This window comes from Haemorhous mexicanus, chromosome 31 (assembly GCF_027477595.1).
Source record: "Haemorhous mexicanus isolate bHaeMex1 chromosome 31, bHaeMex1.pri, whole genome shotgun sequence".
NCBI lineage: Eukaryota > Metazoa > Chordata > Aves > Passeriformes > Fringillidae > Haemorhous > Haemorhous mexicanus.
In genome coordinates this window covers 3,368,028-3,392,602 of record NC_082371.1, presented here as the reverse complement: position 1 = coordinate 3,392,602, position 24,575 = coordinate 3,368,028, and the positions used below count along the sequence as shown (strand labels likewise).

General features: G+C 48.7%; 3 protein-coding genes across 12 annotated transcripts; 2 read left to right on the top strand and 1 right to left on the bottom strand.

Moving 5' to 3' along the window:
* Positions 1–331: 331 nt before the first annotated feature.
* On the bottom strand, positions 332–510 carry CTXND2 (cortexin domain containing 2). The gene has a single exon (XM_059871251.1). The coding sequence runs from the start codon at positions 503–505 to the stop codon at positions 332–334; it is 174 nt and encodes a 57-aa protein (XP_059727234.1). The 5' UTR covers positions 506–510.
* A 1,310-nt stretch (positions 511–1,820) lies between these two features.
* Positions 1,821–23,490, top strand: ARNT (aryl hydrocarbon receptor nuclear translocator). Of its 9 annotated transcripts, none has more exons than XM_059871457.1 (23): positions 1,821–1,942; positions 8,483–8,588; positions 9,679–9,723; positions 10,416–10,460; positions 11,350–11,394; positions 13,243–13,456; positions 14,781–14,994; positions 15,078–15,143; positions 15,260–15,359; positions 15,690–15,755; positions 15,860–15,945; positions 16,327–16,403; positions 16,564–16,698; positions 17,133–17,207; positions 17,990–18,141; positions 18,987–19,097; positions 19,269–19,344; positions 19,778–19,901; positions 20,195–20,294; positions 20,658–20,760; positions 21,011–21,170; positions 21,648–21,802; positions 22,360–23,490. In XM_059871457.1, exons 1-23 carry the CDS (start codon positions 1,918–1,920, stop codon positions 22,447–22,449), a joined length of 2,370 nt encoding a protein of 789 aa, XP_059727440.1. In that variant the 5' UTR covers positions 1,821–1,917; the 3' UTR covers positions 22,450–23,490. The 9 variants fall into 9 exon arrangements, with proteins under 9 accessions (XP_059727440.1, XP_059727438.1, XP_059727437.1 ...); XM_059871455.1 differs by having other exon boundaries at positions 20,658–20,811; positions 21,651–21,802; XM_059871454.1 differs by having other exon boundaries at positions 20,658–20,811.
* On the top strand, positions 6,177–8,473 carry LOC132340433 (anti-sigma-I factor RsgI-like). Of its 2 annotated transcripts, none has more exons than XM_059871465.1 (2): positions 6,177–6,852; positions 7,249–8,473. In XM_059871465.1, exons 1-2 carry the CDS (start codon positions 6,207–6,209, stop codon positions 7,731–7,733), a joined length of 1,131 nt encoding a protein of 376 aa, XP_059727448.1. In that variant the 5' UTR covers positions 6,177–6,206; the 3' UTR covers positions 7,734–8,473. The 2 variants fall into 2 exon arrangements, with proteins under 2 accessions (XP_059727448.1, XP_059727449.1); XM_059871466.1 differs by having other exon boundaries at positions 6,177–7,035.
* Positions 23,491–24,575: the final 1,085 nt, after the last annotated feature.

Sequence of the window (24,575 nt, the reverse complement as noted above, 5' to 3'; positions counted from 1 at the left end):
GGAGCAATAGGGGAATTGGGGGAGAATGGGGGAAATTGGTAGCAATGGGGGAAATGGGGAAATTGGGGAGTAATGGGGAAAATTGGGAGTAATGGGGGAAATGGGGAATTCAGTGGGGGGAAGTGGAGAAATGGGGGAAATTGGGGAGTAATGGGGGAAATGGGGAATCAGTGGGGGAAATGGGGGTCCTGGAGGAAAGGGAGACCCGCTGAGGATGGGGGTGCTGAGGCTACCAGCAGCTCTGAGTTAATGGGAGCCCAGGTGGTTCTGCTGGGGCTGGGGCTCATTGAAACACCCTGCGGGGTTTGGGGGTCCCAGGGGGGGTTTGGGGTCAGTTGATGGGTTCCTCCTCCCAGGTGGAGGTGGGAATGGCGCTGTAGGGATCCACCACGAGCCGGGCACAGCGCACGGTCATGGCCAGGAGGAAGAGCCCCAGCAGCACCACGAAGGCCGTGGCCACGGCTTTGTCCACGTCCATGGCAGGTGGCATCGTGGGGGTCTCCATGCAGGGACCCTCAGGTGTGTCTGTCACAGCTCCAGGGATCCTCAGGTGTCTCTTTCCCAGCTCCAGGGACCCTCAGGTGGGTGTCCCTTGGCTCCAGGGGCCCTCAGGTGTTTCTTCCTGGTTACAGGGACCCCTCAGGTGGGTGTCCCTTGGCTCCAGGGACCCTCAGGTGTTTCTTCCTGGCTCCAGGGACCCCTCAGGTGTCCCCTCCTCTCTCCAGGGATCCCCCAGCACGTGTCCCCCAGCGCTCAACTCCCAATCACATCCCTGAGGGGCCAGAACAAGGGGGAATTAATGGGGCTGAAGGGTCAAAACCCACCCAAAAGAGGGGGGGAAATGTGGCCTTGAGTCCCCTCTGCTCCTTCCTTACCTCCCTGTGGCCGGCTCTGGGTCTCAGTCCTGGCCCTGCTGGCTCCAGGCCTTCATGAATTCTGCAGGAATGTGCCGGCATCACTTTTCAAACACAAGCCAGAGGATCAAATTCCCACCCCACACCCCCTTCTCCCATCAGGAGAAGGCTCTGGGTCTCTTCACGGGTCTTCCTGGTGACTTGGGGTGGTTTTGGGAAGCATTTAGGAGGATTTATCCCCAAAATCTAAAGGCTTTGCCAGTGAGAGGATTTCAAGGTATTTTTTTGCTTATATTGGAATGGACTGGAAAAAAACTCTTGGAAAATGCTTTGAACTGAGCTGCCCCTTTGGATCTTGCAAAACAGCCTCATGAGAACCCCAGAACACCCAAAATATGCCAAAAATCTCCTTCAAGTTTCTTTATTTTCCCCCTCTGAGAGAAAAAATGATCACTTCGAGAAGACAGTGTATCTTTGACACCCCAAGAGGTGGGCTCTAGGGGTGTTCCAGAGATTTTTCAGCAAAGCATGAGTTGTGGGGTCCTCTTGGTGGCCCCAAATCCCAGTCCTGACAAAAAAAAAACCCCGTTCCAATCCCAATCCCAGTTCTGACCCAAATCACATGTGCAGTCTGGATCCTCATCTTCATTCCCTGGGGTTTAGAACCCCAACCTCATCCCAGTCTCAACCCTAAATTTAATTTTAATCTTAATCTTAATTCCAATCCCAATATTACGTGACGTAATCAACACCACCCACTATGGCCACGCCCCCTAGAAAAAGCCCCGCCTCCTTTTCGGTGGGGGCGGGACCTCACCGCCTTCGCCCCGCCCCCGGCCGTGCCCTCCCCTTGTGCCCGCCCCCAGCCCTCCGTCTGGACCAATAGAAATGCCGCGTCTCCCCGTGTCCCTCCTCCCGCCCCCCGGTTGAACCAATAGGAGGCCGTCGTGCCTCTGGCCCCGCCCCCGCGCCGGCGGGGCTGCGGGGCCGGCGGAGGTTTTCCTGCGCCGCCATCTTGGATCAGCGGAGCGGAGAGAGGAGGGGGCGGCCCGGGACCCCCGCCATGGCCGCCACCGCCGCCAGTGCGGGTGAGCCCGGCCGCGGCGGCACGAACTGGGGCTGGAGAGCGGGCTGAGAGCCTCAGGGAGGGTATGGGGGGTTGAGGGGGAGCAGAGGGAGTCTGAGAGGACCCAAAGGCTCTCACGGGGCCTGGAGGGCTGAGGGCGACCCTCAGGGGCGGGGAGTGTCATGAGGGGCTCTGAGAGCGCTGAAGGGGCTCTGGAGGGGCTGAGGGGACTCTGGAGAGGGGGAAATGGCACAGTGGGATGGGGGCACCCTGCAGGAGGCAGGGCTGTGTTGTCTGGATTTGGGGTGCGAGGTGGTTTTGGGGTCCCTGCTCTGGGTTTCCTTCATCTTTTGGATTTGTTTTCCTTGACGGTTTCTGCCCCTTTTCCAGCTGCGTTTCGCTGAGGTTTTTTTTAACTCCCAGCACAAACTGCTGGCCCGGTTTGAAGGTTTTGCACAAATGTCTCTTGGAGCTCTGTGAAGGAGGGGAGGACCTGGAGCACAATGTTCCATCAGCTTCGGTTCCTCAGGCTGCTCCCCAGAGTCCTCAACTCCCTGTGCACAGGAAGCTGGGAGCTGCTGATCCCCGATTCTTGCCAGAAAAATATCTGATTTTTATCAATTTTCTGGCTAAAGTGCTCTGAACTGAGCTGATATCCAGATTAACCCAGCGTCTGTGAAGTCGTGATGGATTTACAACGTGGTGGCTGAGATCAGAATCTGAGCTTGTTTGTGTTTTTGGGTTTTTTTTTTTAGTCATAGCTTGTCCTTTGTGGCTTGAGACACACTCGGGTTTATCCAGGAGTGTTCAATGACACTGCTGAAGGATTCTGGGGTTTTATTTTAACGTTTCAGGGAGGTTTTATGGCTTTTAATGGTGAAAAAACCACACTGGGGACTCACCCAGTTTAGGAGGAAGGAAGATACTCGTGGGTATCCAAGCATTTGTGGAAGTGGAGTCTTCAGGGTTCCGTGTTTTTTTGCATAAGAAAGTTTTAAATACTGAAAGAAACGAGAAAGACTTTTCAACATCTGTGTTTAATATTTATAATCATGGGCAGAGTGACCAGCTTTTACACAGAGGGAGGGAAATACACAAGCAAAAAACATGGAGATTAAATTCTGAAGAATTCTCACAAATAATGTGGGTCTTCTTTTCATTAAAGTGTTAAAAAACAGATTTCAGGGCTCCAGTGAATGCTGGCAAATGCCCCAAAATACCCAGAATGTCTTCATTTCAACCCCTTAGCAATGGAAGAAACATTCTTTTCTTAATTTTTTATATTTCTACTTGGAGAAAGTTCCCATGGGGATGAAAGTGCTGAGCTGGCATTTCATGGGAAACTCAAACAAACTAAAAACCTCCTGCTTCAAAAAAAATCAATTTAATGTACCCCAGGCACAGAAATGGAGATGTTTTGTAAATAAAAAACCATAAAAGCAGAAATATCAAAGCCTTCTAGTTGTGAGTGAAATGCAGAGTACTTTTAAGGCTGCTCCCAAATATTTTGGGGAGCTCACAAATGGGTGAATTTAAAGCAAATCTTGTGAGATTTAATGTCCAAACCTGAGCCTGGCATTTAACCCCCTGCTGAAGCTTCTGCAGCAAAAAGCACCAGTTTTGTACAATAAAAATGTACATAAAAGCTGCAGCAGCCCCCTCTGGTAAATCACAGCTGGGAATATTTGCAGTAATTTTATTTTGGAGCCTTTTTTCCCTGTTGGGGTGCCAGTGGTTGCAGCAGAGCCTTTCCCAGGAGAGCTGGGCTGGGAGCCTGGAGCAGCAGTGGGGGTTGGGATTTACATTTGCTCTCTTCTGGCCTTAATTAGCTGCAGCACATGGTGTGGGGAAGCAGGAATTGGTTCTGGGAAGGGCTGGGACACAAACCCAGCCAGGATTTTGGAAAAACACCTGGGATTTCTTGAATGGCCACCTCCAGGAATGGTGACTCCAGAGCAGCCTTTTCTGGGAAGGGATTTTCACTCAAACTCATCCTAAAGCTGCCCTGGTACAGCTTGGGGCTGGTTCCTCTCGTTTTGTTGTTCTCTGGGAGCAGAGCCTGGCTCCATCCTCCTCCTTCCAGGAGTGAAAACTCCTCCATGAGCTCCAGGAATTCACCTCAGTGTTTGGAATGGGGAGAAGCCTCAAGTTGGGAAGGAATCTTTGTGTTCCTGGGTATTTCCTGGAAATCCCAAAGGGTGAAAAAGCCAGAGCTCTTCCCTCCTCATTGTTTCAGAGAATTCTTCAGAATTTATTCTTTTAGCAATCTCCATGTTTATTTCCCTCCTTCTGCTCTGCTGTCCCTGGTTTTTGGGAGGCTGTGCCCACTCTGCTCCTGCAGAGCAGTGCCAGCTCCTGGTGCCCAACCTCAGGGTCTGTCCTGGGGCTTCCAGCTGAGCCAGGAGAGGGAAATGTTCCTCATGGGCTCCTGGGAGATCTCAAAGGCTTGGAAATCAATTTTCTGTGCCTGTCCCTGCGTGGAGCTGGGCCCAGAGAACAGCTCAGTGTCACTTCCTTCCCCTGCCCCGAGCGGAAATTCCTTCCCCTCAGGAAAGGGATTCTCCTCTGTGCTCCAGAAATCTCATTTCTGTTCCCACCATGTTCAGCTAGGGCTGGGGGAAAGGAGAAACCCTCCTGGCCTGCTTTTTTCCCACTTGAAACTTCATTTTGTTCAACAAAATCCTTGGATGTCACCTTGGGACTTCGCAGCAGCATCTGAGTGATCCCAAATGGAGCAGAAAGGAGATGGGGAAGGGTTTCCACCTCTGGTTTTTTTGTATTTTTGAATTGCAGAGGATCCTGGTGTTGGATGGGCTGTGCTCACTCCTGCTCTTGGTTGGGATTGTTGTTTTTGGCTCCTTCAGCTGCCAAGCCTCGAGCTGGATGCTTATTCCATACTGTAGTCACCCCTGGGAAATAGTATGGATCTGCAAGGAAAAAGCTTCCTCAGCAACACCAGCTGCTTGGAGGAAAACAAAGCAGGCAGGCAGAGAGGCTGGGAATGTTATTGTGGTAAAAAATGTTTAATTCTGGCAGAAATAGCAGAAATTTGGGAGTGGGTTTGCTGTGAGGTCCAGGCACACCACGGAGGTGATTGCACAGCTCCACTTTTAGCTGTAAATAAAGCAAAATGCAGCTCTGGAAGTGAAATAAATTCTTGTTGGACTGAAATCTGGCTTTGGGGAGTGGAGAAGAACTTGGGAACCCCAGCTTAAAGCCCATTTTTTCTCCAATTCACTAAACCTGACCTCAGTTCTTCACTTTGTCCCCCCAGTTGGGGCTGTTTCCTGCCCAAGCTGCTCTTGGTGCTGCTGAGGGTGCTTTGGGAAGCCCAGCACTGGGGGTTTTGGGGGTGTCTGGGCAGCTTTGGGGTCCCTGCACTTTGATAAAGCAGAAGTGGTTTGGGAGCTGCATCAGGCTCAGTTTGCAAAGGTTGTGGTGGAGATTTTTGGGCTGGAGCAAATGTTTTGGGGCTGTTTCACAGCACATGTCCAAACCCAAAATATGCACAGAGCTGACTTATTTCAGCAAAAGAGGAAAAAAATATTTACAATGGATTTAAAAACTCATTTTCTGATGTGGAACAGACTGTTTGAATGTAGAGGAGCATTGGTTGGGGTCTGGTGGTGATGCTGGGGTGTAGATTCAGCATAAGCCACGCTGAGCAAGCTCTGAACCACTGCAGAACGTGTTACCTGTGCTCCTGAAGAGGCAGGATTAGGGGAAAATGCAGGGAAATGGAATACAGGGAAATGGAAATGCAGGAAATATGCAGGAAATATGCAGGAAAATACAGGGAAATGGAAATACAGGAAAATACAGGAAAATGAAATACAGGAAAATACAGGGAAATGGAAATACAGGAAAATACAGGGAAATGGAAATACAGGAAATATACAGGAAATATGCAGGAAAATACAGGAAAATGGAATACAGGGAAATGGAAATACAGGAAATATACAGGAAAATACAGGGAAATGGAATACAGGGAAATGGAAATACAGGAAATATACAGGAAAATACAGGAAAATGGAATACAGGAAAATACAGGGAAATGGAATACAGGAAAATACAAGGAAATGGAAATACAGGGAAATGGAAATACAGGAAATATACAGGAAAATACAGGGAAATGGAAATACAGGAAAATACAGGGAAATGGAAATACAGGGAAATGGAAATACAGGAAATATACAGGAAATGTGCAGGAAAATACAGGAAAATGGAAATACAGGAGATATACAGGGAAATGGAAATACAGGAAATGTGCAGGAAAATACAGGGAAATGGAAATACAGGAGATATACAGGGAAATGGAAATACAGGAAAATACAGGGAAATGGAAATACAGGAAATGTGCAGGAAAATACAGGGAAATGGAAATACAGGAAATATATAGGAAAATACAGGAAATGGAAATACAGGAAAATACAGGGAAATGGAAATACAGGAAATATACAGGGAAATGGAATACAGGAAAATGCAGGGAAATGGAAATACAGGAAAATACAGGGAAATGGAATACAGGGAAATGGAAATACAGGAAATATACAGGAAATATGCAGGAAAATACAGAAAAATGGAATACAGGAAAATACAGGGAAATGGAATACAGGGAAATGGAAATGCAGGAAATACACAGGAAATATGCAGGAAAATGGAATACAGGAAAATACAGGGAAATGGAAATATACAGGAAAATACAGGAAAATGGAATGCAGGAAAATACAGGGAAATGGAATACAGGAAAATACAGGGAAATTGAAATACAGGAAATATACAGGAAAATACAGGAAAATGGAATGCAGGAAAATACAGGGAAATGGAAATACAGGAAATATACAGGAAAATACAGGGAAATGGAAATACAGGAAATATACAGGAAATATGCAGGAAAATACAGGAAAATGGAATACAGGAAAATACAGGAAAATGGAATACAGGGAAATGGAAATACAGGAAATATGCAGGAAATATGCAGGAAAATACAGGAAAATGGAATACAGGAAAATACAGGGAAATGGAAATACAGGAAATATACAGGAAAATACAGGAAATATGCAGGAAAATACAGGAAAATGGAAATACAGGAAATATATAGGAAAATACAGGAAAATGGAATACAGGAAAATACAGGGAAATGGAAATACAGGAAATATACAGGAAAATACAGGGAAATGGAAATACAGGGAAATGGAAATACAGGAAATATATAGGAAAATACAGGGAAATGGAATGCAGGAAAATACAGGAAAATGGAATACAGGAAAATACAGGGAAATGGAAATACAGGAAATATACAGGAAATATGCAGGAAAATACAGGAACTATGCAGGAAAATACAGAAAAATGGAATACAGGAAAATACAGGGAAATGGAATACAGGGAAATGGAAATACAGGAAATATACAGGAAAATACAGGAAAATGGAATACAGGAAAATACAGGGAAATATGCAGGAAAATACAGGAAAATGGAATACAGGGAAATGGAAATACAGGAAAATACAGGGAAATGGAATACAGGGAAATGGAAATACAGGAAATATACAGGAAAATACAGGAACTATGCAGGAAAATACAGGGAAATGGAATACGGGGAAATGGAAATACAGGAAATATACAGGAAAATACAGGAACTATGCAGGAAAATACAGGGAAATGGAATACAGGGAAATGGAATGCTGCAATCACAGACTGGTTGGGGGTGGAAAGGACCACAGACATCACCTGGGCCACCTCACACTCATCCCCAAGCACTTGTGGAAGAGCACAGGCTGGCCAGACATGGTGCCCACTGGTCTGTACTGGTGAAGATCAGAAGTGATCAGCTGAACAATGCTGAGGTTTGAAGTGTTTTATGAGCATTTGGGTTCATCCTTGGTCTCAGATTGGGCAATGAACCCTCTGCAAGCTGGTGGCATCAGGAAGACATGATTTTATTTCAACTAGAAGGTTTTTTTTAGAGTGTGGAATGAGAGTTGTTTTTGATATATTCTGCTAACATATCCCTACATTACTCTTTGCTCTTTAGGTTTTTGAAAGTCAGGATTCTTTCTAAAGCCTATTTTATAAAAACCTGGTTTTGTGAGATTGTGATAATGTCTCTACCAGCTGGATGTCTAGTATGAAGAGACATTCATGCTCGTGGCTTGATTCTTGACCAAATGGCTCCTAGTTTTACAAATGTATTGCATTTGCAACATTATAATTATGGGTTATTTCATATTCTATACAAAGAGAATATTCTATACAAACAGCTCTGCTCCTCCTCTCTCCTTCATGGTGCAGCCTCAGCCCCTTCCCTGCTCCCAGCAGGCTCCTCCTCTCTCCAAAAAACCCCAGACCACATCTTGGAGTTTGGCAGGCTGAGCTCTCCAGCTGAGGAAGCAGCGAGTGCTCCTCGTGCAGCAGATGAAAGGACACAGACACACATTGCCCCAGATCCACCCCCAGCAGATGCTGACACACAACTGCTTCTAACTGGGGGCTGTTCCACTCAACCAGAGGGGCTTGGAAGTAAAACTGGTTGATTTCTCTGATTTTTTTTCACTCCTGTTTAGAGATGGCATCTGATGTTTCCTCGCTGGGTGCAGCCATTGGCTCTGGGAACTCCAGCTCGGGAGCCCAGGCTGGAGGAGCTCAAAGACCCAGCAAGAGACGGCCTGGGTGAGTGAGGGAGGGACTGAGGGAGTGCTGGGGCTCTGCTCTGCAGGGAGGGCTGTGGGAAAAGGGCCTTTCTGAGGAAGTTTTGTTCTCCAGAAAGAGCTGTGGCTGCTTCTGAGAAGTTTCCTGCTTCTTTCAGGTGGGCTCTGTGCAGTCCTTTGCCTTTGTGGTCGTGTCTTTGTGCCAGCTGTGCTCCTCAAAGAGGGGGTTAAGTGACAAATCAGAGGGGACTAAAAGCTTTGCACCTCACAGAAAGCACAAATGCACACCAAGGATTGAAAGCAAAGCAGGAATTGCTGCAAGACCTGGGGGAACAGAGAATTTGCAGTTTGGGGCCTTACTGCAACCTTTGCAGCTGTGCTGTCCCTGGGAGGGGTGGGGGGAAGGCACAATGTGCTTGTGGGAGGCTTTTTGTTTGCTAAAAATGCCTTTGCAAATTCAAAGGGAGTTGAGTGCTTGTTCCCAGATTTCTGGCACGAGAAATTGCCTCGTAATTTTTGAGCAAACTGAAATCTGTCTCTGCACCCCTCCCAGTCACTCAAACTCTTTCCTCCTGCCCCATTTGCTGATGCTCCCACTCCCCTGCAGCTCCTCCCATGCTGCCTGCTCTGCTGCATCCACAGTTTTCCATCCCAAAAGGAAAGGTGAAAACTCTTCTGTCCTTCCACATGAACTGGTCAGAGTGAGGTTTTGGCCCTGTGTGAGCAAACACTGCACAAACTGAACTTTAACTCCAGGAAGATTTTACCCTCCACTTTTTTTGGTTTGGTTTGGTTTTTAATTTTAAATGCACCCAGTCCAGATTTGGAGATTCTCCTTGGAGATCCAGGCTTTTGGAACAGAAGGTTGGGATTCAGTGGATGCTCCAAGTGGGTTTTCTTCCTTTGGAGCTGTTTTTCCTTGCTCTGTTCCTGGTAGACACCTGAAAGAAGCCCCTTTCCAAACTTTGTTGGTTGTTTCACATGAGAATCACTAAATTGCATTGGGATTACTCAATTTTTCCTTTCAGGAATCACCCATGGGGACAGACAAAAGTAATTTAAAGGAGAAACCACTTGCTTAGCATTTCCTTTTTTTTTTTTTTGTTTTTCAGGCTCGATTTTGATGATGATGGTGAAGGGAACAGTAAATTCCTCAGGTGAGGGAGAACATGGCACCCAGAAGTTTCTGTCCTGTAGCTGTGTCTGTGCATTTTCTCTGGAGCAAGATCTCTCTGCTCCTGTGGCTTTTCCTCTCTGGAAGCAGTGGGAATTGCTCCAGTTCCTCAAACTCTTCCCTTTCTCCCAGTCAGCAATATTCCTCCATCTCTGTGGCTTTTGTTACTGCCTCAGACATTAATTAATCCTCATCTGCTGTAAGGATGCTTCAGTTCCAGAGACATCCTTGTTCCTGAGGAGTTGGCAAAGCTTTGAGCATCTCCTCATGATCCATCTGGAGCACAGAAGAGTTGGAATATCTTGTGTCATTTATTTGTAGCCTCACTACGTGGTTTAGGATTGAATAACTCCAGTGATAGTGGAGTTAAAAACTCCCAATAACTCCAATTCCAGTGCTCTCCTGTGCTTTAAGGGTGGCTGTGGAATGATTTCAGGATGATGAATGTAGGATTTACCCAGAGAAACCCTTGGATGGAGGTCCTGATTTGGGCTGCCTTTATCTTCCAAGTGCAATTTGGGGTGATCAGTGAATTATCCTGCTCTGCCCACCCACAGCCAAGTTGGCCTTTTTAACCCCAGGCATTTTTTGGTGGCAGTTCTTAAACCTTGTTTTCTGGGTATTTTTTGGGAAAGAAGGAACTGTAAACACTTTAACCTCTCCCCCTTCTCCTAGATGTGATGATGACCCGATGCCAAACGATAAAGAGAGATTTGCCAGGTAAGAATTTGATGATTTAAAAGCTTTTTTGTGCCAAAAAACCTTAACATGAGAGGGGTCCTGCAGCTCCCTTCTCGCAGCCATCTCTCTTTGAAGGGACCCACACATACTCCTTGATGTTTTCTGGACCAGTTCCTTGAGTGTGACAATGAAATTCCTCTTTTTCACCATTCCTTTCAGCTCTGGCCTTCTCCTGCTCAAGAAACTTGCAGAGATTTCAAGTTTCCTGCTTAGTACAAGTTTTCCTTGAACAGGGTTTCCTGGCACACCTTGGGATTTGTGTGTTTTGGAGGGAATTACACAGAAGCTCTACAAATTGGGGGTTTTCTGGAGATTGTAGGGAATACTTTGATCAGTTTTTGGTGTCTGACAGGATCTCGGAGTGTTGGGACTGAGCCCATGGGATTTTTACAGCTATTTTAAGCTCCATTCCCTTCTCTGGACATGTTCCAGCCCATCAGTGTCCCACTTCCCAGGAGGGGCCCAAAAATGCCCCCTGGATTTGGGGCAGTCCTGCTGTTACCTCCCAAAGGGCTGCAGGGAATTCCAAGCTGGGATTCTCCACCTTTTTAAGTGGTTTGAGTCCTTCTGAAGTCAAACAAATCAAAAATATGTTAAAAATATCAGAACACTTCTAATTTTAGAAAAAAGCAAATTAGAACTAGGTCACAGCCTCAGAAAATGTTTTGAAACTCCAAGACATCAGGCACCAATTTAATGTAGAATGTTGCAAACTAATGACTGCTTTATTTTATGGAATTGCTCCTCTGCAAAACAGACCTGTCCCTAGGCTGGGTTTCCTAGTCCATCTTTCCATTTTTTATTTTTTTTTTCCATTTCTTTCAGCTTTTTTTCCATTTTTAGCTTAGCTGGCTAATTTTATTTTTAGGTCTGATGATGAGCAGAGTTCAGCGGATAAGGAGAGACTTGCCAGGTAGGAGAATGGAGATTTCAAGCATGGACAAGCAGAGTTTTTCCTTTCCTTAATGTTTCTCTAGGCATCCCTTCTCTCTCTCTTTTTTTTTTTATTATTTCCCTCCTTCCCTCAACTGCTGCAGAGGATTTAACAAACTCCTGGAAATGGCTGTGGAATTGGGATTAGGAGGGGAAAGGCATTGAGGAAAGGCACGCCTCATCCTTGGAAAAACCTTTTTAGGGAATACATGAAAGGATTTATTTACCAAAGGCCACAGGGTAGGGCTTCTGCTTTCACCTGTAGCTTTACTAAATACAGTTCTTCTTGTCCTGGGTCCCAAGTTGTCCATCTGGGAAGGTTTAGTGTCCTGGGAATGCTGTTGGACTCTCAGAACAAGCTGGAAAAGATGTGTTAGCTCAGGTGTTTTCCTTCCAGAAAAGGTGGTGTCACTGGAAACAGGATTTAATTTTCCCCTGAGTTTCTATTAGTAATTAATGAGAGGCTGTGCCTGAAACCACCAGAACAGTCACCAGGAATCCAGGAGAGGGCCCTGAGGACACCTGTGCCCATGTGCAGGTGATTTGTCACCTGTGCACACCTGCAGCCCTTCATTTTCCACCTTTCAGACTTCAGCCAGTTTTGGGGCAGTTTTGTCTTGAAACCAAAACCTGACCCCCCCAGAGTGCCTTTGCTGACTGCACTGAGCTGTGCTGAAATGTTTGAGGAGGTCAGGAAGGCCCAGAGTGTCCCCCAGGATGGACAATCCCAGTTCTCCCATCCTTTCCTCGTGGCAGAGTGAAATGTAAATGTTGGTGATTCCCCAGTAGCTTCTGTAGTTGAAGGATCTTTGTTTTTCACACCTGAGCTTGTGAGTTTAGAGAAGCTGCCTGACTCAAAGGTGAGGTCACTGAATGTCTGCACGCACCTCGTAGTGATAAATGCTCCAGTTTTGTATTTATCCTGTTTATTCACCTGCCTGTCCTTGCTCCTTCCAACACTTCCATCTCATTTCACTTCCCACCATGTGCTTTCTTGCACATGATCCATCCTTCTGTAGAGGAAACCTGGCTTTGAAGCTCTGTTTTGGAAAACCCACCTTAGGATCCCAGTTAAATTATGTATCCTGGATAAAAGAACCAAGTTCTGGTCTGTGGGACTGATGTGAGCCAAAGGGGTGCCAAGAGCCTCTTCAGGTGGCAGCAGTGGTCTCAGTGCCACCACGCAGGTGTTGCCTGCTCCTGGTCTGCCCAGGTTGGTTGGCCTTGATGATCTGTGCAGAAATGAGGTGTAACCTGCTTGGGAGCGTTCCCTGCTGTGATGGTGAGAGGGCTCTTGGTGTCACTGAGAGGTGACTTCCCAAAGCACTGCAAGGTGAGACCCAGCTCATTCAGGTCACTCAGAATCCTGGGCTGGCTGGGGCTGGAAGGAGCCTTGGAGCTCCTTCCCACACCTCCCACTAGCCCAGCTTGCCCAGAAGAGCAGGTGCCCAAGTTTTAGCTGCAGACCTGGTGGATCTGATGGTGCAGGTGATCTCATCCACCCTCAGATGGACAGCGTTGAGGTCACCTGCAGCAAGGTGACCCCGCTTTGGGAGCAACCCCTTTGGCTTCCTGCAGCATTGTGTGATGGATGGGGAAGGTCAGCCCAGGTCCTCACTATCCCCAGGTTCCAGGGAGCTGCTGTGACTTCGAGGAAGGTGCAGGTGTAGCCTCTCCTCCTTGCCCCTGTCTCCACATTCCCCGTGCACGCCCAGCATGTGAGGCTTGACTCCTAATCCTGCCGGCATCTCTGTGTGTCACACCCGGCTCAGCCTCCCACCCCTGGCAACTTCACCTTCCTCCTTTTCTCCTCCTCGACCTCTGGCAGGGAGAACCACAGCGAGATCGAGCGCAGGAGGAGGAACAAGATGACAGCCTACATCACGGAGCTGTCGGACATGGTGCCCACGTGCAGCGCCCTGGCCCGCAAGCCGGACAAACTGACCATCCTGCGCATGGCCGTGTCCCACATGAAGTCCCTGCGTGGCACTGGCAACACCTCCACAGATGGCACCTACAAACCCTCCTTTCTCACCGACCAGGTCTCTGCCCATCTAAAAAGTCCCTCTTTTTATTAAGGGAGTCACAGTGAGGTGTCCCTGAAGCCTTCTGATCCTGGCCTGATGCTGCTTTGTGGGCATTGCAGCCAAACCTGGGATGTGTTTTGGCTGTGGAGTTGGGAGATGTCAGCCTCTCCTTTCTCACTGACCAGGTCTCTGCCCATCTAAAATGTCCCTCTTTTTATTAAGGGAGTCACAGAGAGGTGTCCCTGAAGCCTTCTGATGCTGGCCTGGTGCTGCTTTGTGGGCATTGCAGCCAAACCCGGGGTGTGTTTTGGCTGTGGAGTTGGGAGGTGTCAACTTCTCCTTTCTCACTGACCACGTCTCTGCCCATCTAAAATGTCCCTCTTTTTATTAAGGGAGTCACAGTGAGGTGTCCCTGAAGCCTTCTGATCCTGGCCTGATGCTGCTTTGTGGGAATTGCAGCCCAGACCTGGGGTGTGTTTTGGCTGTGGAGTTGGGAGATGTCAGCCTCTCCTTTCTCACTGACCAGGTCTCTGCCCATCTAAAATGTCCCTCTTTTTATTAAGGGAGTCACAGAGAGGTGTCCCTGAAGCCTTCTGATCCTGGCCTGATGCTGCTTTGTGGGCATTGCAGCCAAACCTGGGGTGTGTTTTGGCTGTGGAGTTGGGAGATGTCAGCTTCTCCTTTCTTACTGACCAGGTCTCTGCCCATCTAAAAAGTCCCTCTTTGTATTGAGTCACAGAGAGGTGTCCCTGAAGCCTTCTGATCCTGGCCTGATGCTGCTTTGTGGGAATTGCAGCCCAGACCCGGGGTGTGTTTTGGCTGTGGAGTTGGGAGGTGTCAGCCTCTCCTTTCTCACCGACCAGGTCTCTGCCCATATAAAAGGTCCTTCTTTTTATTAAGCTGCCTTAAGGTCCTGGAAGGTCACAGTGAGGTGTCCCTGAAGCTTTCTGATCCTGGCCTGATGCTGCTTTGTGGGAATTGCAGCAATCAGAGGGGGAAATTAAATGATGAGTGGGGGGGAAAGCCCAACATGGGGTGTGTTGTTATAGGATTTGAAATAACGCACACACAGAGCTTTCTTAAGGTAAAAAGAGTATTTTAAATTTCTGATTCTGACATTTATAGATTTTTAAAAGTGACAGTGGATTGGAGGGTGACAGTGTCACCTCTCCAATGACACAGTTTATCAAATTTCTTCTATAAAAGAATGCAAACCAATAAGTTATTTACATAATGCGTGTGAGAAAGTTCACTATAAGAACATAAACATTAGAAGGCTTAGAAAAAGTTTTAGAACAGGGTGACAGGGATGAGTTGAGAGTTGTCTGTGTGTCTGCAGGAGCTCAAACACCTGATCCTGGAGGCAGCTGATGGCTTCCTGTTCATCGTGTCCTGCGAGACGGGGCGCGTGGTCTACGTGTCGGACTCGGTGACGCCGGTGCTGAACCAGCCTCAGTCCGAGTGGTTCGGCAGCACCTTGTACGAGCAGGTGCACCCCGACGACGTGGGCAAGCTCAGGGAGCAGCTCTCCACCTCTGAGAACGCCCTCACAGGTACAGCAGCCAGGGCTGACACATGAGGGGCTGGCAGGTGGGACAGCCTGCAAAGGACTTGGATTAAAGCCTTCCCTTTGTAGAGGGAACCAAGCCCTGGTGCCTTTCTACCAAGGATGCTGCAGCCCCCCCCGAGAATGCATCTAAAGGTACCACCAGTGACACTCATGTCCTGCCAGTTCCCAGTACATCATCTGGCACCACACCTGGCTTGGTGGAAGGACTCCCAGTGCAGCAGCATCTCCTTTTTCTCTCCTTTTTTTAGGGCGTATCCTCGATTTGAAGACGGGGACTGTGAAGAAGGAAGGGCAGCAGTCCATGAGGATGTGCATGGGCTCCCGGAGATCTTTCATCTGCAGGATGAGGTAGGAAGGAATCCCTGGGAAAATCTTTGAGCCTAAAGCCAAACTTGCTCCCGAAACCTGGCCCTTCCATGCTTTTATTTCAGCTTTTTTTGGGGCTCATTCTGATGTAGGCATGATAGAACATGGCTGAGCTTTCCCTACAGTCAAGTTCTCCAAGTGCTTGTTTGCCCTGTTGTTGTAGAAGATCCAATTAGTTTCAGTCCCAAGTGTCACCTCCCTTGAGTTCTGCAGAATGAGGGGTTTGTGTGATGGAAATCCTTCTTATTCGAGATGTCCAGATTATTTCCATGTTGATCAAGAAAGATCAAATCCTTTCTAACCCTGGTGCAGGTGTGGTAACAGCTCTGTGGATCCAGTCGCCGTCAATCGTCTCAGCTTCATGAGGAATCGCTGCAGGTAAATGACACATAAATATATATCCATACAACACAGAAATAACACAGCTAAACACCTTGCCTCACCTTCCCCCACTGCAGCACAACCTCTTTCTCTCTCCCAAGGAATGGTTTGGGTGCTGCCAAGGATGGAGAACCCCACTACGTCGTCGTGCACTGCACGGGCTACATCAAAGCCTGGCCCCCAGCAGGTAAAACAATCCACCTTGTGTTCAGGTGGGCTGCCTTTAGGAGCACGTGGTCTAAAGTTGCCATTCCAGGAGCTGAATGTGCCAGGAAGTGCTTTGCAAACGTATCTATGACTTTTATTTTAAGATTGACTTAATTTTTGCAGGTGAAGCAGCAGAGGATGAAAATAATATTGAACTGTCTGATGTGCAGCTTTTGCTGAAATTCAGAGAATTTCATTCCTTCTGGTGAAAAAAGAGAGGGGTGGACACCTTAATTTACAAAATCCCTTCATGGGGAAGAGTATTGAGTTACAGACCAGGGCAGAGAGATGACTTGAAGTCCATTCCTCTGAAATTTTTCCTGTACTAACCTTGCTGGAATTTTTGGCCCTCCCCTCCCAGGTGTTTCTCTGCCTGATGATGACCCCGACGCTGGCCAGGGCAGCAAGTTCTGCCTGGTGGCCATTGGCAGGCTCCAGGTGAGTGCTCTGTTCCCCTTTTCCAACATTGCCCTGCCCTGGTAGTCCCCACATTTAAACTATTCTGTCTGAAAACATTCCCTGATGGCCACAAATCCCAGTGCAGGGCTGGCAGCTCAGGGCCAGCGAGGGTTGGTGATTCTCCCTGTGTTCCTGGCAGGTGACCAGCTCCCCCAACTGCACAGACATGAACAATGTCTGCCAGCCCACAGAATTCATCTCCCGACACAACACCGAAGGAATTTTCACCTTCATCGACCATCGCTGCGTGGCCACCGTGGGTTACCAGCCCCAGGTGAGGACCTTTAGGAGCTTTTTAAGACAAAAATACTCTTTAAATTTCCTTTTCCTTCTACATCATGGCTCTGCTTGCCCAACAGAGCTGATAGATCATGCCCAGGGTTTAACCCAGACATGTGTTTCTTCTCCACTGTTTGCTTTTCCATGTGTTTTTCCAAATGCTTTGATCATGGGAAGGCTGGGTGTCTCTGGATTATGTCAAATGTCAATTAAAGCCATTTTTGCCTCAAATTGAGTTAAAGATCAAACATTAATCAACAGCTGTTGTGCTTTTCTTTTGAAAAACAGCACACCAGCTCTTGTGCTTGGGTTGTGTAACAGGGATTTGGGGGGAAGGAGCAGGAACTACCTGTCCAAAGACAGATTAATTATGGAATCTGCCTGCCAGATGAACTGACTCAATCTCTCACACAATTCCTTGAAAAATAGGAACTCTTGGGGAAAGACATTGTGGATTTCTGCCATCCAGAAGACCAACAGCTTTTACGGGACAGTTTTCAACAGGTAAAAGCATCACAGCTGCCCTTTGCATGCAGGGTGGAATTCAGATTGGAGCTCATTCCAAGATTGGAATGTCTTGGTGCTTGCAGAGCAACAAAATTGACTGGAAAACCAAGAAGAAAAACAAAGCTTAGATAATTCTCCTGTGCAAACAGTTGCAGATTTAGTCATGTCATTGAATGCAAAATGAAAACAGAAGCATCTGATGTCTTAACTCCTGAATCCAGTCTTAACTCCAGCTCTGGCTGCTGGTCCAGTTGGCTTTTAGGGCCAGGGATGTGGCTCCCAAGTGCCTGCTTGACTTGGCTGAAACCCTGGTTCATCTCTAGGGCCCAGAACCCGCAGTGGAGGTGGTTTTCTTGCCCTGTTGTCGTTACTGTTATTTCTGAGGGCCTTGGACTGGTGGCAGGGCAGGTAAGGCTGCCCCTGTGGTTTCATGACTCCAAAAACCAGCTGCTCATATCCATTGCTCCAAACCGTTGGAATGGGAAGCGACAGCATGTGTTTCATTTCTTGGAGGCTTTTCCATACATCTCACCAGTGCAAAGAGATAAGAGAAGTGAAGCCAAAAAAAAAGGGGATTTTTAAATTCCCCTCCTGGATCTTTTAGGAATCAAGCTGTCCCAAGGGAATAGTGCCATTTAGTTTGGGAAGGCTGAGATGTGGTGGTCCAGGTTTGAGGCAAAGGGCCATCACAGGGGTCTGGGGGGGAGCTTGTGCTCAGATTGCTCTTCTTTCTCCACCTTTGATCAGGTGCTACTGGTGTGATTCCATTTTTGGTTTAGGTGGTGAAGTTAAAAGGCCAGGTGCTGTCAGTCATGTTCCGCTTCCGATCCAAGAACCGGGAGTGGCTGTGGATGAGAACCAGCTCGTTCACCTTCCAGAACCCCTACTCGGATGAGATCGAGTACATCATCTGCACCAACACCAACGTCAAGTGAGTGCCTGCAGAGGGGCTCTCAGCCCACAGAAACCCAGAGCTGGGCAGCCTCAGCCTCTCCCCAGCTTCCCATCAGTTTGTACAGCCCTGGAGAAGTTCCTCAGTGCCTCCAGCTCCTGTTCTCTGCTGGGCTGTGCCAGGCACTGGAGGGCTACAAAGTGCAGGAATTGTCTTGTTGTGTGGCTTAGCAAGCTGCCTGAATTCAGCTCCAGCAGTGCCTGAAATGAGTGAAATCTGCCTTAGGATGCTCTTGGATTCCTGTCACAGCCTTCCCATCTTTGGGAATGGTCAAAGCTCTTTCCATGAGGAAGTTCCACTCCCCTTGCAAGGTCCAAGAAGTTGTGCCTGTGTGTGATCTAGAGCTGCAGGCTTGGCAGCTCCAGCAGACAAACAGAAGGCTGGATTGCCTGGGAAAGGGAAATCCAGGATTTTTTTTTGCCTGCCATGAGGCAAAGTAGCACTGCTTCCCTGCAGAGCTGAAATCTGCTGCAAGCCTGATTTCCTGCCCCATGTCAGAGCTCTCTCTTTGAACTTCTTCATTCCACACACAGCCATTCCCACACCCAGAACCCAAAAATCCCTGTGGAAGTGCAGAGCAGAGCAGCAGTGTCTGTGTGGTTGTGTTTGAGGTGTGCAGGGACTGGGTATGGAGGAGGGAGGCACAACCCCCACACCTGGAGCATCCTCTTCCACCTTTCAGGGAAACCAGATGGAAACTCACTCAAAAACCCTTTCACTCTTGTGAGTCTTGTCCCAGACAGCCACACCCTGCTACACACAAGACCCAGCTGTGCTACCAATTGGGACTTTTTAAATCTCTTTTTTCTGTGTTTGCTTTGAAGGAACTCGAGCCAAGAGTCCCGACCTGCCCTGGCAAACTCCATGCCAAGACCTCAGCTGGGCCAGAGTGTCAGCCTTCCCCTGGACATGGGCACAGCCCCACTGCCATCAAGGTCAGGAGAAGCTCAGCTCCTTTTTCCATTCCTCCTTCCCCTCACACACCTTTCACTCCCAAATTCCCCTCTCTGCAGCCAGGAACTCCAGGTGTAACCACCCAGAGCTGTTCCCTTGGGAATTATCTGGGGCTGCCTGTGTTCCCCTGTCACAGCCACTTTCTATTTTAGGCAGCAGCAGCCACCCCAGGCAGAGCTGGAAGTGGGCCCAGGAAGGGAGAGCTTGGCTGGCTATGAGCACTCACAGGTGAGTCCAGAGGGATTTGGGCACTCCCTCTTCATTGTCCTGCACTGTTTAAGTCACCCTTTTGCTGGGGGTTTAAAGGTGGTGGCACCAGGTTGAGGTGAGGTTTGAGGGGAAGGCGTTCCTGCCTTGGGTGTTGCTTGTTTCCAGTATTTGTGGAATTCTAGAAACATGGAATAATTTGGGTTGGAAGGAACCTTAAAGCCCATCCACTTCCCCCTCCTGCTGTGGGCAGGGACACCTTCCACCAGACCACTTTGCTCCAAGCCCTGTCCAGCATGACCTTGGACCCTTCCAGGGATGTGACTGGGATTCCTGAATGACCCTGCTATCCCAAAAAATCACATCAGAATCCCAGGAGTGGCCAGGCCCTCAGCTGCTCTCTGTGCCTACCACCTCTGTGCTGAGGTGTGAGCAGCTCCGTGTCCCTCCCCAGGTGCCTGTCCAGCCTGTGAGTGCTGCTGGCCCCGAGCACAGCAAGCCCCTGGAGAAGGCTGAGAGCCTCTTCAGCCAGGAGCGGGACCCACGCTTCGGGGAGATCTTCCCTGGCATCAGCACAGGTGGGTCAGCAGCACAGGTCAGCTCCTCCTGCTTGCCCTGGTCACGTTTTTCCTGCTTGTCCCTGTGGAGCAGATCTCCCTGCTCCCAGTCTGCAGTGGATGCTCTGACCCCAGAGAACCTCCATGAGAGTTCAGTAGAAAATTGAAAAGAAATCAAATTAAACAGGCTTTAACAAAATTGTCTGGAGAAGGAACAAAGGAGTCTTCCTTCAGGCAGACACATCTCTTCCAGCTGCTTCTCTCCCTGTTCCTGAGGTGTCCCAGCCCAAAAATGACTCGTGCTCTCTCCACAGATGAGAACAAAGCCATCCCTGCCAGCACCATGCCAGCCAACCCTCCCCTCTTTGCCCAGGGAAACACCTTCACTGCTGCACGGCCCGCTGAGAACTTCAGGTGAGGCTTCACCTGTCCAGCTCCTGCCCATTCCCTCTGTTCCCTCTGCTGTGCCTTGGACATGCCCAGGATCTGGGTGCCCACAAGCCCAGCAGCTCCTCTCAGTTGTTTCCCAGTATAGAACCATGGAATCACTGAGGTTGGAAAGGCCCTCTAGGATCATCAAATCAGACTGTTAACCCTTTGTTTACCACTAACCCCTGTCCCCAGGTGCCACATCCACACATTCTTGGGACACTCCAGGGATGACCACTGGGCACCACCCATCAATTCTTGGGTTCATTTCCCTTCACCAATGACTTGAGCAGAAGAGTTTGGTGCCTCTCCTTCCTGGAAGTGCCTCAGACACCTCTTGTGTTGCAGGAGCAGCAGCATGGTCCCTCCAGTGAACATCATCCAGCAGCAGCAGCCCTCGCCCTCCGGCCGGATCCTGTCCCAGATTTCCCGGCACTCCTCCCCAGCTCAGGTCAGCGGGACCACCTGGGCTCCAGGGACACGGCCGGTGTTCACACCCCAGGTAGCACAGCCCAAACCCTCAGCTGCAGGCCCTGGGTCCCTGCTGCCTTCCAGCCCCTCCTCTCCGTGGGGAACCATCCTGCTTCCACTCTCTGGCGCTGCTTCCTCCTTCGGGGCTAATCCAGCAACTCCTCCCTGAGCTGAGGGTCGGGGTGAAGCCGTGCCTCCTCTTCCTCTCCTGTGTTTTTCCTCTCTTACAGCAAGTGGCATCTCAGACGGTGAAGACCCGAGCTCCTTCCTTTGGCATGGGGACATTCCAGGGCACGCCGTCCTCCTTCAGCTCCATGGCAGCTCCGGGATCGACGGCGTCTCCCACCACGGCTCCGTACCCAGCCCTGGCCAGCCGTGGCACAGGCTTCAGTGAGTGGGGCTTGGAGGGACAAAAAAACCACTGGGAGGAAAGCTGGGAGCAGCCAGCTGTGGTGGGATGTGCTCTGCATCATTTTTTTGGTGGATTTTGGGAGTGCCTAAATGTGGGGAGCAGAGTTGAAGCTGTGCTTTGGCTGATGCTGATTGTCTTCAGTTTTCCTCCAACCACAGAGTTGGACTTGGTGGTCCTTGTGGATCCCTTCCAGCTTGGGATAATTGGGATCCTCCCAACAGATGAATTTTGACCCATTTTAAGGCTGACTGGGAGGAAAAAAACCCCTCTGGGAGTCTCTGTTCCACCCCATGGCAAACACCTGAATTCCTATGGCAGGAATTCCTGGAGGGCAACTCTGTCCTGTCACCACAGCAGCACCACACAGAGCACTGCCCTTCCCAGTCCCATCAGAGCACTGGAGAAGCCCCATTCCCAAGGGAGGGATGATTCACTGCCTGTGTTTCTCTGTCCAGCAGCCCCAGAGGCAGCACAGACCCCGGCCCCCTTCCAGCCCCGCGCCGCCGACGCCGTGGGAATGTGGCCACAGTGGCAGGGACAGCACCACGGCCCAGGATCTGGGGAGCAGCACGTGCAGCAGCCCCAGCCCAGCCAGCCTGAGGTCTTCCCAGTAAGATGGGGCTTTTTAACCTCCCAATCTGGTGGGATCTGCTGGTCTTGAAGCACCCAGAGCTTGTCCCTCTGGTTCAAATCAGCTGGGGAGGTCACAAACTGCTGGATAACCTGATGGAGCTGGAAGTGGTGAGGGCAGGACTGGCTTTGTGTCGTGGTCTCTGGCAGGATCAGTGGGAAATTCCAGTTGGATTAACACTTCTAATTAATTTTTTAAAATAGTTACAGTCCAGTGAAATTAAAATAATTCCTGAGAATTGATAATCATCTCACCCCAGCTTTCCCAGCAGTTGGTGATTATAGCTTAAATTTGCTTCTCTCCTTAAATTTCCCTTGGACACAGCCCCTGTGTTCCCTTGGGAAAGGAACCAGTGTGTTCCCCAGTATCCATTCCAGCAAACCCATGATTAAATTGCCCACATGAACGTGGAGCCATGGAATTGTTGAGGTTGGAAAAGCCTCTGAGATGGAGTCCAGCTGTTCCCCCTGATTTCCAATCTAAACCTCCCTGATATTCCAGTCTGGATCCTAAACCCTCTCCTTGTTTCCTCACAGGACATGCTGACCATGTTGGGGGACCAAGGGCCCAACTACAACAATGAAGAATTCCCAGAGTTGAACATATTCCCTTCTTTTTCTGAATAAAAACAAGCCTTAGGGGAAACAGCACAAAGCTCTCTCCAACATCCACATGTCAAGGAAAACAGCAGAGTCTTTTTCTCAAGGAACTGTCTCAACACTTCCCACCTTCTGGAAGCAGAGCTCCAAGGAGGGATGGCCTTGGAGGACGAGGTGGTTTGGACACCTCCTCCATGTGGGATTGTTCTGGAAGCTTCAGGACTTGAGTGCCACGAGGCTGAAGGCCCCAGAGCTGCTCCCAAGTGGATTTTTTTGGGAGGGATTCCTGTCTGGATCACAGACAGCCCTTCCTAAGTTTTTAAGGTGGCTTTTTGACTGTTTTTATTTCATTCTCTGCCGTGACTTTTTCTATAAAACACAAACTATTGGAAATTTTAAATACTGGAAGGAACTCTTCCAAGTGTTATCCCTGTCAACACAATCCTGGAGGATGCTTGAGTAAGAATCCATGTCCCAAGCCAGTGTTTTCCTCCTTTTTGGAGGAATTCTGGCCCTTTTTGGAGGGTTGTTACAGCATCTCCAGTCCAGGGTGCTCCACGTGGAGATTCCTGTGTCTGTCTGGAATCTTCTCTCTCCTGTGAACTGTGCAATGAAATCAGTGTGACCCATGACCCCCCCCCCTGTTACCCTGGGATAATTAACAAGCCATAAAAATATTACCCATGTAGCTTTTCTTCTGGATGAATCCATTTTCCAGCTGATGGTTTCTGTGCTGCCACAAATTGATGTTTCAACAGGGTTTTTTTTGGGATAAAACCTGCTCCATGGAGTTTTATCACATGTAGATGAGGTCCTTGTCCTGGTTTTGGAGCTGGATGGAGGAGAATCCCTGGATTTGAGAGATTTTTCAGGGAATTGCTGAGGAACTGTGTCTTTTCACTACATTTGCTCACTCACCTCCTTCAAGAAGAATTCCTGCCATGGGATGATCCTGTTGCCAAATGACAAAGAGTAAGAGGAGAGCTGGAAAAGTAGGGAACAGAATGAAATTTTATATATATATATATATATATCTATATATATAAATTTTTAATTTTTAAACATTGACTTGGAATCTTCTGGCTTTTTCCATGGAAAAAAAAAAAAAAAAAACAACTTGTGGCCAACCCTGCTCTCCTCAGGGGCTGGAAGAACCATTTGATTCCCTCTTGCTTCAATTCCAACAGGAAAATGAATTTCAGAGTTGGACTTGGAAGGAAATTTGGCACATCAGCAGCTGGGGAAGAATCCCAAGTGTTCCTGGAAGCCTGGTTTTGTTTTGAATGGAATGTGGGTGTTCCCCCCTTTTCCCTGGGACCCTCAGGCTGGTTTGTGAGTGTTCTCTCTGCTGGTTGAGGGCAAGGATGGGGAGACTTCCCCCCCTTTTTCCAAGAGCTGATTCCAGAGCTGTCATTCCTGACTAAAATCCACGTAGGAAGCTTTGAAACCTTTGTGTCACCAACCCAGAGAGATTCCTCTTGTAAGTGGAGCAGGAAGCTTTATTTTTCTCTCTGGAAAATTAAGACTTGAAGGTTTTGTTTTAATTGTTTTTTTTGGGTTGGTTTGGTTTTTTTTTTTAATTTTATTCCAAATTTCTCTATGGATAAGTGGGAACATCCCATTTGAAGACATCCTGGGAGTCTGTTCCCAGCATCCCAGCACATCCTGGGCCCTTCCCCTTCAGTTCTTCAAGGAGGAGGAGGAAAATTCCCATTTCCCTGAGCCCTTGTAGGTCCTGTGGCCATATCTCACCAAATTTTCCAGGTTCTGGGAGCTGGAGCAGCCAAATCTGTTGGGAAGGAGGATGAGGAGTGGCTGACAGGGTTCCCAGGGGTATGGGGGGACAGGGACAGGGGACAGGCTGAGCCCTTCCCCCCTCAGGTGTGTCCCAGCCCCAGGTGGATTCTGAGCAGCAGAGATTTTCCAACAAGAGATTTTTTTTTTTTCCCCCTTTTTCCAACTTTTGTCTCATTTCTGCCTCTTTCTTGGAGGAATGTCCCTAAATCCCCATCCCCTCCCCGGTCTGGCCCCCAAACTTTTGTTCCCTCCCTGTTTTAGCCCCCATCCCCCCATTTTGCCCCCTCCTCCTCCAGCTTTGCCCCCCAAACCCCTCGTGCTCCTCCCTTGTCCCCGTTTGTCCCCGTTTGTCCCCT

Bases quoted from the DNA above. Each gene is read 5' to 3' on its own strand.
- CTXND2 (XM_059871251.1), bottom strand. From the start codon at position 505: ATGGAGACCCCCACGATGCCACCTGCCATGGACGTGGACAAAGCCGTG.
- ARNT (XM_059871454.1), top strand. From the start codon at position 1,918: ATGGCCGCCACCGCCGCCAGTGCGG. The intron at 11,395-13,242 runs GTAGGAGAATGG...GACCTCTGGCAG, and splicing joins GATAAGGAGAGACTTGCCAG to GGAGAACCACAGCGAGATCG. The intron at 18,142-18,986 runs GTGAGTGCCTGC...TTTGCTTTGAAG, and splicing joins TGCACCAACACCAACGTCAA to GAACTCGAGCCAAGAGTCCC.
- LOC132340433 (XM_059871465.1), top strand. From the start codon at position 6,207: ATGGAAATACAGGAGATATACAGGGAAATGGAAATACAGGAAAATACA. The intron at 6,853-7,248 runs ATGGAATACAGG...AAATACAGGAAC, and splicing joins ATACAGGAAAATACAGGAAA to TATGCAGGAAAATACAGAAA.